Source organism: Physella acuta, unplaced genomic scaffold, assembly GCF_028476545.2.
Source record: "Physella acuta isolate Inbredline_101_S28 unplaced genomic scaffold, ASM2847654v3 ptg001015l, whole genome shotgun sequence".
Lineage (NCBI taxonomy): Eukaryota > Metazoa > Mollusca > Gastropoda > Physidae > Physella > Physella acuta.
In genome coordinates, this window is record NW_026732532.1 from 30,080 (window position 1) to 50,190 (window position 20,111).

Below are 20,111 nucleotides of genomic sequence, written 5' to 3' on the forward strand. Positions count from 1 at the left end.
GCCGCCTTTACTTTCCCTAACAGGAGTTAGGTACCCATCAGAGTTGGGTGGACTCAGGGACGGTCTACTGACTTGAACTCGGATTCGAACTCGAGACTAACGGGTTAGCAGTCCAGCTCTCTACAGCTAGACCACTCCGTCACACACCAATTGAACGCCTAATAAAATGTGTTTAAAAGTGCGGGATATTATTAGGACTTTATAAATTTACATGCGTTTTTTGAGAAATCGGAAATAGCGTAAATTAGTACTTCCGTTCAACGGAAATTACTCAAAATTTGACAGAAGGTAGAGAATTAGATTTTTTACTTGCGTGTGAAATTTCATGCATCTATCTAAAATAGTACGCAACTTATACGCTTTTGAAATATCCAAAGTATAAAAAGTACCGCTTCCGGTTATCGGAAATCGCTCAAAAGTTGATCAAGATCTACGATTTTGATAAAATACTTATATATGAAATTTCATCAACCTAGCTGTAACGGTACTCAAGTTATCTAGTTTACACACAGACAGACACACAGACACACAGACATACGGACAGAATTGCAAAGTCCAGTTTTTACGACTCGATAACGCATAAAACGCCAAAAAGTTTATATATTTGTATTTATTATTTTTGCCTGATTAAAATAAGTCCTCTATACTCCGGATGTGATGAAGGACTGAGGAGTAAAACGGTGAAAACCGTCAACATTTCATGTTATTTTTGTGCACGATTACAATACTTTCTCTATACTTCGTATATACGAGAAAGTAAAAAACAAATACATGTTGGAAAAAAAATTATATAATTAGCACTGTTTGATAAATTGCAATCTGGTAGATTAAATCAGGTATTTCAAATAATACATTTTACTAATTTATACATTAAACTAACTGTTTACTAATTATCACTTTTAATCAATAATTATTTAGAAGCCATATTCAGATGATCTCTATGTATTACCTTCAGTTTTTACGTTCAGTGTGTGATTAGGTTCGCGTTCATGTTTGCTTTATTTTCTGAGTTATTTTTTGCGCATATTTGCGCTTTTCGCATTTATGTTTGACCTTATCTTTATATTTTCGTTACTTCTATGTTTATGTTTGCATTTGCGTTTATGATTATGTTTGCGTTTATGCAGTGGTCGGATGTTACCTGTTGCGGGACTTAATGGTGTACCCCCCCCCCCCCCCCCCGAGGCGTAGCGACTCTTCCCGGGGACAAACTTTCAATTTTCGATTTGCACCCCCCTCGAAATTTCGATGTGCACCCCCTTCAAATTTTTCTCTATATATTTTACTATTTTTTCCCTTGGTGTCACTCGGTGCGGTCCAAACCCCCTTTCCCCCCCCCCCCTCGCTACGCCTCTGCGTTTATGTTTTCTTTTATATGTGTGTTTATGTTTGCGTTGGTGTTTACAGTATTACAAATGCCAATATTTACATAGAAAAAACATTACTAATTCCAAAACTCACTGGAACACACGGTATATGATGCTTACTGAGCACATACACATAGCTTTTATCTCAAATACCATGGCATGGCCTGGCCGGTACGCTTGTACTCTGTATACGAGAAAGTAAAAATCTTAAGGGGAGATCAATCCCGCTTTATTTTTTTTTTTAAATACTGCCGCTTGTGTAATTTTTTTCCACAGAAAATAAAACTAAAAAAAAAAAATCTTTGAAGGAAAATTGCTATTTACAAAATATTAACACATTATAAAACGAATTGATACAAAATAAAAAAGCACACAGACGCAGACACGCACTGGCACACTCATTATTTAAAATTTCGCACAGATCCGGGCCATCATTCTTCCTGCCCTCGACTCTCTCCCACCTCCCTTCCCCCACCCCACCTCCCGTCTCTCTTTCGACGGTTGACTTGTGGTTTATTGCCTAACAGTTAACCGCCTTCCTTCAAATTTCACGTGCAGATTTTTTCCACTTTCCTAAATCCATTTGACAAAAACCGCAGCGTGGGTGCGGATTTTTCTGAATGAAAAATAAAAGCTTTAAAAGCTTTAGCGTTTGTCATAATAGTAGTTTGCGTTATATTTATTCAAGAGGAATTATTAAAAGCAAGTTTATACCCTAAGTAACGATGGTAATGTATTGACAATTTTTTTATTTTAATCCTGTTGACGGTGTTCTTTAATTTAAAAAAATATTTTAAAATAATTAAAAGTGTTAAAAACTCATTTGATACAAATAGATAATTGATTGATGTAGCACTTTGTATCTAGCACTTTGTGTCTAGCACACCTATTGCTGAGTTAAAGATTTAGTGTTGTTCATACAAAACACACTATAGATACTCTGTAAACAAAAAACATACAAATAAACTTTTAAATTATTTTTTTTCCAGCCACATAAATATGGCTTACTGATGTTGTTTATATATCACTTCTCATTTGGTAAGACTGCTTTAATATTGTTTTAAGCTATTCTTTTAAATTCTTTAATATACTTTTATTATTGGATACCACTTAGATTGAGTGCACAATTTTTTCCTTCGTTTTTTTATTTTTTATTTTTTGAAAATTACTATTACGTATTCCTCGGAGTATTTGAAGATAGATATTTATATTGCCAAAAGAAACATAAAAAAATAGTTCCACTTTGGATCTGATGACTCTTAGGACAAGCAAAGTAAAGTAAATCAGTTTCGTGACCGCTGCATATGAGGTAATGGTGTGGTCAGCACGATGCCTAGCAGCCTTTACTTTCTCTAGCATTAGTCAGGGTGGACTCTAGGACGTCTAATCCTACTTTAAATCTAAGATCCGAACTCGAGACCTTTGGGTTAGCATTCGAGCTTTCTAGTGCCTGGCCACGTCTTCCAACAAATGAACTTATAAAAGATCAAAGTATTGAAGGAGAATAATCTAAAATAATTGTTACAAGCATGGGTTATAGCATCATGCGTCAAAGAGCAATAAAATATTTTAGCTACACGTCAAGACACATTAGTTTGTCTAGCAAAAGAGTGATTCTGATACCGCCCACATTAAGCTTATACAGTTCATAAGATCAACATTGTGAACTTCTACCTAAATATTATTATTCGACTACAATTATAATAGGCGGCACTAGATTGAAACTAATTGGCCCGAAGTTTTTTAAGAGGGGATGTTAATTTCTGACAATAAATATTAGCTATATGCGTGGTGACAGCATACACAATACAAGGGACAAATTATATCAAGACAGAATATATCAGGAAAAATTACCATGAAGAAAATATTATTTTAAAGAATATATATATATATATATATATATATATATATATATATATATATATATATATATATATATATATATATATATATATATATATATATATGGGTATTTAATTGTAAAGATCAATTATATTTTAAGGAAAAAAAGTGCTTAATATATTATTAACATAATGTACAGATATGAGTATAGCTCTATGTAAATATTGTTACTAATCTTTTCATTTTTTTCAAGTGAAATAATTTGTCTGCATGGTTTCTTTTTATCTAACCTAAGGCCACAGCAGTGATGACGTGAAGAAATGTCCAGATCGAATACGATGCGAGGTCTACATCAATATTTCATTAACAGGAGGCTCGCATTGTCTGCTTGTCAATAATGAAAAAGCTGTTGAATTTATTGATGACAACAAAACATCTCCTGAAATTTCAGTCTACGATAGTTATAAAAAAGTTATGGAAGTTAAGTTTGCAAACAACAAGACACGGACCGGCATTATAGTCACTCTGAAATCACCTGATTATACGCAGAATATAACTGGTACCTGGTGTATACAAAATTACGAAACAGGAGAGCTCTTTGACCTATTTGAACTTAAAATTATGAGTAATTATTTATTTTAACATTATTTTTATTTAAAAATATGTATTCACTTTTTAAAGAAATGAGTTACTATACTATATATTAATACATTTTCTGTTTAATAGCAGATTTTCTATAACATGTAAATAATCATTATCAAAATACTTTTTTTCCAGAAAGATTCGAGTACCGAATAATGCTAATCGAAAAGGAAATACAAAATGTGTCAGACTTTTTAGGTAATTGCTTTTCACTTATAGTACATTCGAGAAATGTTAGATTTTCGACCGTCGTTAGTAGCTTAATCTAGTTAAATACTAGTATCCACAACACAAAGTTATGTTTTTCAACTACACCATCAGATAAGATTTGTAACGTTCGATAAATTAACGGCAGTAAAAGTTTCTTTTAAACTGTTATTACATTAATTGTTAATCATGTTAAAACGAAGTGTAACTCTTATATGTTAAAACAAAGGACATTTCTAGCATATATATATATATATATATATATATATATATATATATATATATATATATATAAATATATATATATATACACGCAGCAATAAATCAAATATCCTGTAAGTAAAATAAGGACAAGTTTTTATGAGTAAAAAAAATACTTACATTGTATTTATTTTATTTTCCCCAGTAAGTCTTTTTGATTCAGTGTTGGCGCTAGGGAAGAAGAAAAGATTGATGGGTAAGTTTCCGTTTTTGATTTGCTAATAAAAATACTTTTTTATTTTTTAAAATTAAGACAACACCTCATTAAGTAAAGTGTTAAAATGTTTGTTTTAAGTTTGTTGATATTATTATATTTTTAAATACTATTGACTGATTTTAAACTGTTACCTATTTCACAGTACGTTTAGAGAAAATGAAGAGCAATTTTAACAAAAGTAAGGAGAAAACACACACAATTTCTTGGTCTCCGGAGGTTCGTTTACTTGTCTTTATTTTTATTTTCATGTGTATGAGCGTTTATGTAAATGCGTGCTTTTGTTGTATATATATATATATATATATATATATATATATATATATATATATATATATATATATATATATATATATATATATGGTGACAGGACAAATGATCTCAGGACAAATGATCTCAGACAAAATATCTCAGACAAAATATCTCACGGACAAATGATCTCAGGACAAATGATCTCAGGACAAAATATCTCAAGGACAAATGATCTCACGGACAAAAGATACCAGGACAAAATATATCAGGACAAATGATACCACGGACAATTGATCTCAGACAAAATATCTCAGACAAAATATCTCACACCTAAATTTTAATAGTGTATTGGGTGACTTTAGTTGATCTGAACAATTTTTATTAACTGTTGTATGGTTTTGTTTAATATGTTTAATATTGTTTATAGGCCCATATGATAATTGTAAGAAATGTTTGCCGTATAAATTTATCATATTGCACTTTTAAAATTGTATATTGCATTTTAAAATTAGGTTTATTACTATAGAAGATTAAAGAAATTGTTCGATAGACAGCGTAGGCGGGCTTGCCAAACATGAGACAGTCCAACCATGTCAGATGGACGAAACTAGATCAAAGAGGATGAAATAACAATAGAGAAACACCTTCGTATCAAGGTGGCAGCCCGCTTTGATGGTAGAGACATGCCTTAAGGGAAAGACATCCGCCTTCCATGAACAATACAACTAATAGCTAAATTCAATAGTTATGCGTCGGTCACACCTTAGTGATCAGGTGACAAATGCTTATTTAAGACAAACAGCGGTTATCGCGGAGTTAGAACATGTCGAGCAAGAGTTCACACAATACATGATCACATAGTATTGGAGAGGTGTGATCATAACGATGTACTGTCAGCAAAGAAACGTAAACGTTATGTTTGTGTTGATCATGCAATAAAAACAATAATTTTACGTTACGAACCTAGAGACCCATTAACATTTTTGAAAGATATTTCGCATGTTTTAAACATTATTGTTGTATAGCTACCGTTACTTTGTTTTATACATTATTATTTATCATACCTTTCAGGCTAAAGGAGAAAGTTTGTTTTAATTTTTATTTTTTCAAATCAAAGGCCGTTACAAAGATTAAGTTAAATAAATCTTTTGATGGTTTGTTAAGTTTAACAAATTCATTTTATTCACAATTATTATGCGTAAAGATAGTAAATAAAACCATATTGACAGTCAATTTAAAAAAAAAGTTCAAATGAACTAAAATCATTGTACATACTATCAACATTTTGCTGTGAGATATTTTGTCTGAGATATTTTGTCTGAGATCATTTGTCCATGATATCATTTGTCCTGATATATTTTGTCCTGGTATCTTTTGTCTTTGAGATCATTTGTCCTTGAGATCATTTGTCCTGAGATCATTTGTCCTGAGATCATTTGTCCGTGAGATATTTTGTCTGAGATATTTTGTCTGAGATCATTTGTCCTGAGATCATTTGTCATGGAACCATATATATATATATATATATATATATATATATATATATATATATATATATATATATATATATATATATATATATATATATGTACATATATATATATATTTATATATATATATATATATATATATATATATATATATATATATATATATATATATATATATATATATATATATATATATATGTGTGTGTGTGTGTGTGTGTGTGTGCGTGTGTATGTGTGTGTAATTTTCAACAAATATTTAGGTTATCCAATAGATACAAACTTTAAAAAAAATATTCAATCAGCTCAGATTTGTAACGCCCACAAAATATAAAGATGATGTTTTGTTTTAAGTATTAGTTTAAATAATAATACAGTTCATTACAACAATAACAGATTTTCCTGTGCGTTTAATGATAGTTTTAGTTACGCCATGTTTGTTTGACTATCGTAAATGTTTTACCATTTGCCTGCCATCCTTTTTGTTATTTAATATAAACTGAACCATTGTATGTTGATTTTTTTTGCCTCTCTATATAAGAGAAAACACGTTTGCAATTAGATCATGATGCTTTTAGTACGATTCGCTATAATTAAAATTAAAATTGAGTTACATATATCCATAAATACATTAGCGAAACCGTCATTAATTTTCCCTTGTGGTTTAACAAAAAGTCAAATATCCAGAATTAAATGCTCGTTAAAAACAAAAGATTTTTTTATCAATCTGTAGTAATGAATATGGATTTTAAAACATCTATATTGATTTTAGGAATTAAAATAGTATGATGTAATTGAATTATATATATATAAATATATATATATATATATTTATATATATATATATATATATATATATATATATATATATATATATATATATATATATATATATATATATATATATATATATATATATTCTATATGATTGTGTTATTTAATTTTAATTAAATTTTACTAGGAACGGAAGAGCTAACGCTTATGCAGCAGGAAACAATTATCATCAGTAACTGTGAAGAGGATCAAGAAGAGTTATTTCAAAATGTGGAATCAGTTTAGAAATCAACAAACACAAAATACTTCAACTTGAAAGTAAACAAGACAATTGTTTTTCGGTTCAATTTGTTTAAATTATTAATCATAAAAATGGAAAGACTTCAAATGTGTTAAATATAATACAAACAAAACTGTTTCGCCTATTTATTTTATTATATCCAATGATTATATTTATAAGCACACTTTTTATAAAATGTTCTTTTTGGTTTAGAGTTTACGTATAAAGGTAAAATCAAATAAATCTAAATTAACTTCAATTATATTTAATGTTGTAATAATACTTCAACAGATACAGTTCTTCTTTGTTACATCAAAACAGCCTACACGAATTGACTTGTCTCTAGCTCTGCTTATAGTTAACTATCTCACAGCTCTACACATTAACTTTACATCACGCATTACACAGTAAACACTCAAGGGACGCAACATAAAATACATAATACAAGGGACATAATAATTACTAAAAAGACAAAACAAATGTGCCCTTAGTTTAAATCAGGGGTCTCCAAACTTTTCAGTCCGAGGGCCGCATTAACTATCACATTTCAGTTCGGGGGCCAGTTTCTTCCAGGCATGTCTTTGATTTTTCTGGGCAAAGTTCCTCAGCCATCACTAACTGACGTTTTTTTCCTTGGACAAAAAGATATCCGCGGGCCGGATGAGAGGACCTCGCGGGCCGCATCCGGCCCGCGGGCCGTAGTTTGGAGACCCCTGGTTTAAATATATAAAATATTCTTTTATGAGTAAGTACAAGAATCATTTTTAAAATTTTCCATCTTGCGTCAATTTATAACATCTGAACATTGATGTTATCATTTACCAGCTATCAACAACTTTAATGGTTGTTTTTGACGCCGGATTTCGCAACGTGAATGTGGAACTAAGGTCAAATAATTTTTTAATCGCCTCTAAAGTTGGTCATGGTAAAATTACTAACGATTTAACAATTACCACATTTTCTTTACCACAATGTGAATGTTCGAAACAACGCTCTACAAAGTCGAAGTAACGAGTTTAGTTTTTTTTTTGCTTTATTTTTATTTATTTATTTATTTATTTTGTAACGGGACGGTCAGGCTATAGAGCGCTTTAATACGATACGTAAAGAGTTCGGATCTGGGAATCAAGTGTCTTAGTTCGTCACTGAACCAATCTTGCTACGATGAGTACCTGACTCACGTTAGAGAGAGTAAAGGCGGCTAGGCGTAGTGTCAACAACACTGTCCCGCTGTATGCCGAGCTCAACAAACACATACACTCAACCTCACGTGCCATATGGACCGATGGGTCTAAAACGGCAAAATTACGTTTTAGTTTTATCTTCTTTTGTATTTTTAACGATCAACATTAAACTAAGTTAAATAAACCGAGAGTAATCTCCCCTAAACTTTCTCGAATATTCTTTTGTGAAATATTAAGGGATGGCAACTTGGGATATGGACATGATTTTTAATGCATTTTAAATACTTAAACATTTTAAAATAAAATAAAATATCGTAGAAAAAAATTTGCACACCAAGTGAACGCTAAATAAAATGTGCATAATTGTGTGGAGTATTATTTGTACTTTATAAATTCGAATTTGAGAAAACAGAAATAGCAAAAATTACTACTTCCGGTCAACAAAATTTACTCAAAATGTGACAGAAGGCAGAACATTAGATCTATTACTTACATGTGAAATTTCATTTATCTATCTGAAATAGTACTCAAGTTATAGGCTTTTGAAAAATTCAAAGTAGAAAAAGTTCCATTTCCGGTTATCAGAAATCGCTCAAACGTTGATACATATCTACGATTTTAATATAATTTCATCAACCCAGTCGTAACGGTACTCAAGTAATCGTGTTTACAGACACACACAGACACACACACACAAACACACACATACATACGGACAAGATTGCAAACTATGTTTTTCGGACTCAGGGAGCTGTAAAACGTCGACATTTGCAAAAAATCTCGATTTTTTTTTTGCACGATTACAAGAGTTTCTTTTTATTTCGTACAGGCTAAACGAGAAAGTAAAAGTTCTAGTAAAATCGCAACAAAATACTAATACATATAGTTTTTAATTCATACATGAAGCGAAAGTAAAATATTGTAAATCTGTGCAATGTTAAAAGAAATAGAAAAAAAAAATGTCTCAAGGGATCACTAAAAAAGCAAACATATATCAGCAAATTATCAATAACTCGTAATGCATACTAAGTTGGTTCTGATTCTAGTTTCAAAACATTGAACGACGTCTGTACCTTGAATGATATATGTCGTATGCGTAATGAGGAAAACTTAGATCAATTTCTACAAACATGAAGAAAAAAATTGAACTAAAAAAGAGAAGTCTACGATTACGGAAAAGGGCTTTTAAGTCTCGGTCTCTCTCGCTTAAAATTCCAAGTCTCGTGTTTAAGTCTCGGTCTCTCTCGCTTAAAATTCCAAGTCTCGTGTTTAAGTCTCGGCCTCTCTCGCTTAAAATTCCAATTATTGAATTCCAGAGTGAGATATACATTTTGGTATGCCTCGCTTCAATATTTAAAATACGAAGATTACTCAAAATAAAAATAATCATAAAAATGTCACTACTATTAGAATACATTTACGTTCGGGTGGGCCTAGGCTATTAACATGAATAATGTAAGTTCCTTAACGAAGGGGTGAGGTGGGTGTGGGTGTGTTTTTGGGTGAATACTCACTCAAATGTGACGCGCCAGGCACTTTAGTGAGACCCCTTGGCATTTGAAAGAGAGGACAATGACAGACCTGGAGACGGAATCTTCATGAACAACCGAAGAGAGCTAAACCAACAGATAAAGAAAGGTTAAGGTTGAGACTCTTCACTCCACATGACGTGAAAATGATTTAGTCGAGTAAGTTTTTCTTCTTCTTGGTTTTTAATTTTTTTTTATTTTTGAAGGGATTCACTTAATTATTAGAAGTGCCAACTTTTATGAACGTCATTGACTCCGATTTCAAAATGCTTTCATTTTTTAATTAACTTCTATAGCCTTTGTCCAACCCAGATAAAATACAAGGCAGCAGTTGTTTGATCTTGAGTTGTCTCTCCTAGAAGAGTTGCTGTCCCCAGCTAACAAGCCACATGCGCCCGAAACTTCAAGCAACCATGAGCTTTACCGACTCTAAGTAAATACTTTATATTTGTCTTACTCTTTCTGTCATTTTAGATTTTCCTATTCTTTTTGGTCACTTTTGATTAGATTATTTCTTTATGTAAATTTAAATTTGTAACACATGTACTAATGGCTTACGCACACATTGTTCTGTTATATCATAAATATTTTTTGAAGATCTACCACTATAAGGACAGTAGATTGCAAAAATCACTTCAGCCATGCATAGGTATGGTGGCCATAATAAAGAAATGATCTGATATTTTTAGTAGGTAACTTTTCATTTTGCCTGTAAACAGAATTTTTCACATTACGTATCAAGAAACTTAAATAATTGTTGGCAAAGATTGGTCAATCCGTTTAGTTTATATATTTCTTTGTATAGAATACCTAAAAATTGTCACTCTTGAACCAAAGATATGTAATATGGTATTTGAAAGAGCGGGGGTTGTATTTGCTTCGACAGCTATTTATGTAGAAATAAAATCTCTACGACTAGCAAGGTAATACATTGACAATGGCTGTGAGGAAACTAAAAGATTAGTGAAAAAATATGGTATGTATACCCTTTTGTACATTTCAATTCACCGGTGGTACTATTTGGACACGTTTGATGGTAATTAGTTTTGTAGCGTGTTTGTCTACATTACTATGTTCCTATATTTAATAATTAAACATAAATATATATTTTTTTAATATAAACTCTCTACAATCCCCGCACTTGTACGTCTAAACAACAACAACATAAACATAAATACAACCGTTATATTTGCCACAATGGCACTTCATTTTGTTTTTCACTTAAAGATCTTAACTGAGCAGTATGGATGTGAAGACTATTTGTAATTATTTTTAGATTTAAAACACTAACCAAGTCTAAGTCTAAACTCATATCCTATTCTGATTGCCAAGTTTCAGATACATTGGTCTGTAAGAAATCCTCGAAACCTTGTTTGCCAGTCTTGATTTAGGACGGATGACCAAAGAAGAAAGATCACTAAAAGTTTGTAATAAAAGCTTGCTTGTAATAAATAATTTTCATTAAATACGTTAGTGTTGTGTAGATTACACCGGTCTACAATTCATACCACTATCAAATATATTAAGCTAATCGATAGAAAATATTCATAACATGTTGAATTTATGCTGGTTAATGAAATTGTTGTGTTGGCCAACAATGAGTTGAATCGATCGTATAAGAGAAGTAGTGGGCCGGTTTTTACTTTTATTTTAGTTCAGACGATGCATTATTATATTGTCTTTCTGACTGCTATGCTGTAAAGTGCAGAAGATATGCGTATCGTTTTGTGTTCTGATGCTGTCAGAATAACTCACTTGTATTACAACAACGATAAACTCTACTACAAACGTGCTATATCAGTTATATCTTCAAATACAGGTAAACATTTTAATCTCGTAACATGATTACAGCACAAAACAAGTATTCAGAGTTTCTTCCAGGCATAAAGTTTGCCACCGAGCCACCCCCCTCCCCCGGAACAAAATGGAGTTTATATATACAGTGGTGTAGACAGGGGGTTAGGAGGACTACAACCCCCTAGCCCTAGCCCTAGCCCTAGCCCTAGCCCTAGCCCTAGCCCTAGCCCTAGCCCTAGCCCTAGCCCTAGCCCTAGCCCTAGCCCTAGCCCTAGCCCTAGACCTAGCCCTAGCCCTAGCCCTAGCCCTAGCCCTAGCCCTAGCCCTAGCCCTAGCCCTAGCCCTAGCCCTAGCCCTAGCCCTAGCCCTAGCCCTAGCCCTAGCCCTAGCCCTAGCCCTAGCCCTAGCCCTAGCCCTAGCCCTAGCCCTAGCCCTAGCCCTAGCCCTAGCCCTAGCCCTAGCCCTAGCCCTAGCCCTAGCCCTAGCCCTAGCCCTAGCCCTAGCCCTAGCCCTAGCCCTAGCCCTAGCCCTAGCCCTAGCCCTAGCCCTAGCCCTAGCCCTAGCCCTAGCCCTAGCCCTAGCCCTAGCCCTAGCCCTAGCCCTAGCCCTAGCCCTAGCCCTAGACCTAGCCCTAGCCCTAGCCCTAGCCCTAGCCCTAGCCCTAGCCCTAGCCCTAGCCCTAGCCCTAGCCCTAGCCCTAGCCCTAGCCCTAGCCCTAGCCCTAGCCCTAGCCCTAGCCCTAGCCCTAGCCCTAGCCCGAGACCTAGCCCGAGACCTAGCCCGAGACCTAGCCCGAGACCTAGCCTAGAACTAGCCCAAACCCTAACCCTAACTCTCAACCTGTCGGATGGTGGGGGGGGGGGGGTAATGTCAAACTGGGCGGGGGGGGGGGGAGGGTAATTGACAGGGGTAATTAACAGGGGGTAATTCATACGGGGGGTAATGTAGGGGGGAGAATTAAACCCAGTAGATTACTTGATTGTTGAAGAAGACATGATTCCAGCTAAACAACTTTACTTAAATAGATGGTGAAACTACAGTCTATATGGTAGTCTTACTATGGTCTAAGGAAACATAACTAGTTCATCAATAGAGGTTGGCCTTAGGGGACAGCCCTACCGCACTTTACAAAACACAACACGACTACATGCTTCTAAGGCTAACGTTCAACTGTCCTAATTTATTCTCCCGGCCCAAGCTTAACCCTCAGGTTCTTAACCCGGCCTGACCCCGACATTCCAGCGAGGGGGAGGGGGAGGGACGTGTGTTATGGGTTTGGTTTTACTTAATTATTTCTTATTTTCACTTTACCAGTTTTGAGATGCATATTTGACTATCATTGTAACAAGTAGTTTCGATAAATACCATATCTATTATCCCGCTGTTATGTATTGTTACATAAATACTTTACATTGTTACCCTGTTCGTGGCTTAGCCCGTGTGACAGTCGATAACTTACCTGATTTACTTAATTAAACTTCACACTGCCCGTGTCTTAGCACACAGGGCATTTGAATACTTTTTTGACTTAAACTATTCCTGCCAGTGACGTAATTCTAATTGGCCGTTGAGTAGACATTTCAGTTACCTACTGTACTACTTTCATCCTGCACGTGTATCACGGAGGAGTAGATACGATAGTATTATATTATACTGCATCATTCTATTTTACTACAGGCCGTAAACTGCGGGCATTGAGTTGACTACTAAGGCTGTAAACTCTGAGCATTGAATTGACACTCTTGACCTTAAGGATAGTACGTCTAGTTATACTATACTATGGTCTATATTCCCGGTAGGGAAGCGGCACAGACCCCCCCCCCCCCCCCCCCCCCAAACGGCTGAATCACGCACTATATAGATTATCGCTATTATTACGGTTCAATAGATACTTTTACTGTTGACATGGGGGCTCGTCTAAGTATATACTAGACACGAGTTAGCAACTCGTATTTGAAATTTTGATGTTTCACATATTTGAATTTCATTCCTGTTGTTTACTTTGAATTTTCAAAAAAAAAATATTTCTGAGTTACTGCTACCTGCTCAAGAAATATTCTGTGCAACTGACGGCTGCACAAGAAGGGCAAGACCACCAGAGGCGTAGCGAACGGGTGGCAGGGGGTACATATGGCCCCGGACGCCGACCTCAGTAGGGCGCTAAAATGAGTTGGAAAAACAAATTAAAAAGCTGCATTTTTGCATAATAAATATAACAAATATAGGGGGTGTGGGGGGGGGGGGTGCAAATCGAAAGTTTAATGGGGGGTGCAATAGAAAGTTTGAGGGGTGGAGTGCAAATAGAAAATTGAAAGTTTGTACCCGGGAAGGGTCGCTACGCCATTGGGGCGTGACACTATTTAGTGCCGCACCGGGTGACACCCGACCTCGCTACGCCACTGCCCACCCTTATTAGGTACGCCATTGATTTTGGCTACGAAGGGGCGGTACTCAGTACATTTGTTAAACAAAGATACCAAGATAACTTAGAGGACTTACACAAAGAAGAGGAGCGAAGAAAACAAAGACACCAATATAACTTATAGGCCTTACAAGAAGTAGAGGAAAGAGGAAGATTAGACGAGAAAGAAAGACTGAATGAGTTGCAGTGGGAGGATGAAATGAAATTGAAAGAGAGAAAAGGGATAATATCAAAGAAATAAAAAAAAAACAAGAAGATCAACGTTTAAAAGATACCAGCTTATCAAATAGCTGGGAGAATTATTATTTTAAACGAACGTATAAAATGAATTACCGAAACGAAATCACGATTGAAGATAGCCGAGCATGCAATACTTGAACAGCTGAAGAACATGACCATAGAATATAAACCAACACCCGCTACTACACCCGATACACCAAACCTGCCACATGCAGAAGATATCTACACTCATGTTGTTAGGCTGAGCCGTGAAAACGACCTAGCTGAAATAACTTCCCCTGCCGTGGCTGACTCATCATCTTAAATTAAACAAAACACCTGATGCTCCAGTCGACCTTAATTACACAGCCCGTCATGAGCCGTGGAGAACAAACAACAAACCAACCACTGTAAGTATTATGGGCCCCATTTGTATTACCTACCACACATACCAATCCTTACCAGCCCATGGCCAGAAGAAAAAAAAATCATAAAAAAACGTTTTAATAACAAGCTTTCATGAAATAATGCACTAAAAAGTAGAAAATAAATTATACACTACTATTTAAAGAAGTATAAAGAAAAGCGTGGGTCTCTTCTCAAATATTAGAAAAGGTATCCAATAGGAACTAAAGTGACCCACGCTTTTCTTTATACTTCTTTAAATAGTAGTGTATAATCTATTTTCTGCTTTTTATTACATTATTACATAAAAGCTTGTTATTAAAAAAATTTAATGAATTTACTTTATGTATTTACAATAGAGTTACATAAATAAAAACCATTGCGCGCCTATTGAACTTGATGACGCACTTTTGCCGTGATGACGCATTTAATTGCCTTTCTCTGCCCTGTTTTATCGTAGAGCCCCCCTCCCCCCTCCTCCCCTCGCTCCACGCCCCAGGGGGCCGTGATGACGTGTGTGAATAGAACTACCTACTAATTCGGTCCAAATTTTAATTAATTTATAAAAAAATTAATTAGGTAACCAATTAAATCAAATTTAATGTCACGGTGCAATGTCTTCATGTCTTGACCCACAAACCAAATTCGAACCGTATCTGTCAGTTAGAAGTGCCTGCAATTACGATAGGCCGTTTCAATCTAGACGGACAGACTGACGACAGACTGACGGCAGACTAACGAGGAAGCGAGTTAAATAAAAGCTTGTAAAAAATCGCCGACGGGAGGAGGATCGCTCTCGGTTCTGAATTACCTGTCGCAGCTCTACAAGGGGCAGATAAATTAGAAAGCAAGTTACAATTATCGCCCTTAGCAACAAAATCCGGTTCTCGCCCCTTGCGGATAGAATGAGAACCATCGTTCCCAACTTTCAGCATATTCGATCACTGCGTACCTGGCCAAAACAAGAACTTTAACGCTCAAATTGGCCAATCGCAGAAAACTCCACCCACCTAGACACAAGTTGATGAAGCGACGGTCCAAGGACACCAGCCCAAGTTATTGGGAGACGTACCTTGAACCATTCACTTTGCTGATTTTTTGTCACTCACAGCATTGGTTGTCATAGTACATGTCCTTTAGTATGTTTATGACTTTTCATGGAAAGCCATATAGCTCTAGTATCCTTCATAGTGGGGGAGATCAATCCCATTTTATTTATCTTGGTATTCATGAACAGTGTGAAAGAAAATTGAAACACTTATCAAGTGAAGAGAACTAATATTAACATTTTGATCCATTAAAAAAAATTCTAATTCGTTATTGAAACCCTCGCATTTTTGTATGAACAAGCACAGAACACTTTTCTAATAAATCATTTGGAAAATGAAAACGCTATACCTTTTGTCCATCAATCATCAACAACTAAAAATTATGACAACAATCCCACGACATTATAGTACTATAGGTATTTTAAAAGCAAAATAGGCTTGCAGTGAAAACTGTAGTTTCTTCCTGGCATCTCTACGGGGAGGGGGGGGGGCTTCACTCCTCCCCACCCCCTCCACTGCCCAAAACTTATTCACACATACCAATAGATAATAACACACACTATGTTATGTTGTCTAGGTGCATATAACTTGGAGTAAAAAACCACTTCAACTGTAGCAGCCGAGGCCACACAAGTCAGACTTCCGGAAATTATCTACATAGTCGTCGCCATTGTAGTCTTAACCATTGATCCATTCGCGCTCTGGGTATTGATCAAGAGAGGTAACTCTTGTAAACTTATAGATCAAAATAGGTAACTTGTAATCGTATAGACCAAGAAAGATAACTATTGAAATAGTATGGACCAGGAAAGGTAACTCTTGTAATTGTATAAAAAACATGAATGGTAAATCTTATAGATCAAGAAAAGAAGCTTTTGTAATAGTATAGGTCAAGAAAGGAATCTTATTTATGAAGATAGGAAACGTGAAATCGTATAACCAAGAAAGGTGACTCTTGAAATCGTATAGATCAAGAAAGGTAATTCAACGAAACCAGTTGACTGATTTTGGGTCTGAAGCTTTCCATAGTTACCTCCCCCATCTCATCCCTTAAGATGGGGTTTTTGTATGGATTCCAATTTTCAGTCATATGCAAGCCGAGTTTAAGCATTAAACAAACGTAAGTATTAAAACGTTCTTTTATTACATTTGTGTTAAGTTTTTCATTATTACAACATATGGGAATTGTGTATTTAAATCTTTGTAGAACAAACATTTGTTTTTACATAGGAAAGAGTGAGATTGCTTTCAAATGTTTATAAAAGTGGATTAAATTTTAATAAAAAGCTTTTTTCAGTCCCTCTCTCTTTTATAGATATAAATTCAGATACAAATATTGATATAGTAACTGTAAATCACCGTACGATGAAACCGTTTTGAGCATGCAGTTTATAATTGTAAATTTCAAAACGTGTTCACTTGATTTGTAGCTAATAGTTACTTGAAGTATTAGCCACGAAAAAGCATGTGAAAATGTCTTTTTGCAAATGTATTATTTTTAAATAAGTTATGGAGTACAAAATATTAAATGTTATGTTTACCTACCGGGCAGATATAACTGTAATGTTTACCTAAATATATACGCTTAAAGAACTATAATGCTCAAGGTTTGAAGAGTTTAGATGTGAAAAATATACAATCTGATTATTTTGTAGCAAATCGTACAAACTGTTTAAGATTTATTTCATTTTAAAAAAAAGTAATTAATGTATTAAAACATAGACTTTTTTGGTTATTAATAAAAGCTGTTTATCATAACAATGTTTACGTATATGTTCTTGTATCCTAGTCTAAAGTATATATATATATATATATATATATATATATATATATATATATATATATATATATATATATATATATATATATTTGCAGCGAATTTATTGGCAATTCCGATACGGAAAAATACGTTATAATTCGTTTTTATTCATTTTTTTTTACTTTCTCGTATATACGAAGTATAGAGAAAGTCTTGTAATCGTGCAAAAAAAAAAAATCGAGATTTTTACAAATCTCGACGTTTCACACCTCACTGATACGGAAAAACATAATTTTGCAATCTTGTCCGTATGTCTGTGTGTCTGTCTGTGTGTCTGTGTGTCTGTCTGTCCGTGTGTAAACACGATAACTTGAGTACCGTTACAGCTAGGTTGATGAAATTTCATATATAAGTATTTAATCAAAATCGTAGATCCGTATCAACTTTTGAGCGATTTCCGATAACCGGAAGTGGTACTTTTCCTACTTTGAATTTTTCAAAAGCCTATAACTTGAGTACTATTTCAGATAGATAAATGAAATTTCATATGTAAGTAAAAGATCTAATTCTCTACCTTCTATTAAATTTTGAGTCATTTCCGTTGACTGGAAGTAGTACTTTACGCTACTTCCGATTTCTCAAAAAACTAATGTAAATTTTAAAAGTACTAATAATATTGCGCACCATTATGCGCTTTTTTATTTGGCGTTCACTTGGTGTGCAATTAATTTGTCTACGAGATTTTATTCTATTTTTAAAACTTTAAGTATTTAAAATGGATTAAAAATCATGTCTATAGCCCGAGTTCCCATCCCCTGTTATTTTATATAAGAATATTCGAGAAAGTTTAGGGGAGATCACTCCCGGTTTATTTTATTTTGTAACTATTCGTAATTTCTAATTTTTTCTTAAAATAATAACGCAACGAAGGTGACATGATTTTTAGAAAAAACAGTGTACCAAACTTAATACACATTTAGTGTATAAAAGTATAAGGGAGAAAAGCGATTGAAGTCAAGCGCTTTAATAATGTAAGAGTTGCACCCCCTGTTGCAATGGTGCAACATCCGTCATTATCTGGCAACAAGCCTGAGTAATGTAATAACACACTTTTGCTATGTGATTGTTTACCATACTCGTTCTACTTTTCATGTTGCGTGCTACCTTTAATGTATTGATCCCTTTTATTTAAATTTACACCTACAGTTTATATATATACGAGCCGACCCGCTGCGTATCATACGCCGCTATTTAGTTATTTTTTCTACTTTTCAGTAATTTATTACAAGCTTTTATTTAACTCACTTCCTCGTCAGTCTGTCTAGACGGAAACGCAGGAGTGAAAATTCGGACAGTTCTACTTGACCGATACGATTCACAGTTGGCACGTGGGTCAAGACATGAAGACAATGCAATCTGAAACTAAATTTGACTTAATTGGATGCCTAATTAATTTTTTATGAATTAATAAAAATTTGGACCAAATTAGTAGGCATGTCTAGCCAACCACACCACACGCGTCATCACCTTCAATAGCTGCGCCATCACGTAATGGCTGCGTTCAAAAACCATTGCGCGCCTACTGAACGTGATGTTCAGTAGGCGCGCAATGGTTTTTAGTCATGTAACTCTATTGTAAATAAAACATGTAAAGTACTGAAAAAAAAATTCATAAAAAACGTTTTAATAACAAGCTTTTATGTAATGATGCACTAAAAAGTAGAAAATAAATTATAGACTACTATTTAAATAACTATAAAGAAAAGCGTGGGTGTCTTCCTTAACATTAGTAAAGGTATCCAATAGATACTAAAGTGACCCACGCTTTTCTTTATAGTTATTTAAATAGTAGTCTATAATTTATTTTCTACTTTTTAGTGCATCATTACATAAAAGCTTGTTATTAAAACGTTTTTTATGAATTTTTTTAATTTGTGAATTCGACAGTACCAATCCTGCCATTGAAAATATTTGCTTAAAAATACAAACCCCCCCCCCCCACGTGAAGCAGCCTCTTCTTAGTTACCTCCTCTAAGTTTAAAATCGTTTCAAACTAAATTATCTGCCCCTAATAGCCGTCACCAAACCCGTCTCTATGATTGTAAAATGTAAACAGAGTGAACACCGCTCACCAGATCATGTGGGGGTGGGGTGGGGGTGGTAGTGATAGCTATGGAGAGGAAGAGAGGGGACTGCAAAGGCGCGCTTGCAGCTTGTTTTCTAACTGATCCCAGAAGAGAATTATATATATACGAGCCGACACGCGGCATATCATACGCCTCTATTTAGTTGCTTTTTCTACTTTTCAGTTATTCATAATTTGTGCATTCGACACTACCAACGCTGCTACTGAAAATATTTCTTTAAAACATTATAAGTAGCTCGTTAAGGACGATAATCACCCCCACACCCCCCCCCCCA

At 34.5% G+C, this 20,111-nt stretch overlaps 1 protein-coding gene across 1 annotated transcript; it reads left to right on the forward strand.

Annotated features, from left to right (window-relative positions):
• The first annotated feature begins 1,866 nt into the window (after positions 1-1,866).
• LOC131954604 (uncharacterized) lies at positions 1,867-7,547 on the forward strand. Its single transcript, XM_059318380.1, has 7 exons — positions 1,867-2,095; positions 2,357-2,405; positions 3,505-3,834; positions 3,987-4,049; positions 4,465-4,515; positions 4,679-4,752; positions 7,234-7,547. Exons 1-7 carry the CDS (start codon positions 2,093-2,095, stop codon positions 7,246-7,248), a joined length of 585 nt encoding a protein of 194 aa, XP_059174363.1. The 5' UTR covers positions 1,867-2,092; the 3' UTR covers positions 7,249-7,547.
• Positions 7,548-20,111: the final 12,564 nt, after the last annotated feature.

What these genes read in the sequence shown, in the direction of transcription:
- LOC131954604 (XM_059318380.1), top strand. An exon ending in ATTTGAACTTAAAATTATGA is followed by an intron (nt 3,835 to 3,986) that starts GTAATTATTTAT and finishes CTTTTTTTCCAG; the next exon opens with AAAGATTCGAGTACCGAATA. An exon ending in GAAGAAGAAAAGATTGATGG is followed by an intron (nt 4,516 to 4,678) that starts GTAAGTTTCCGT and finishes CCTATTTCACAG; the next exon opens with TACGTTTAGAGAAAATGAAG.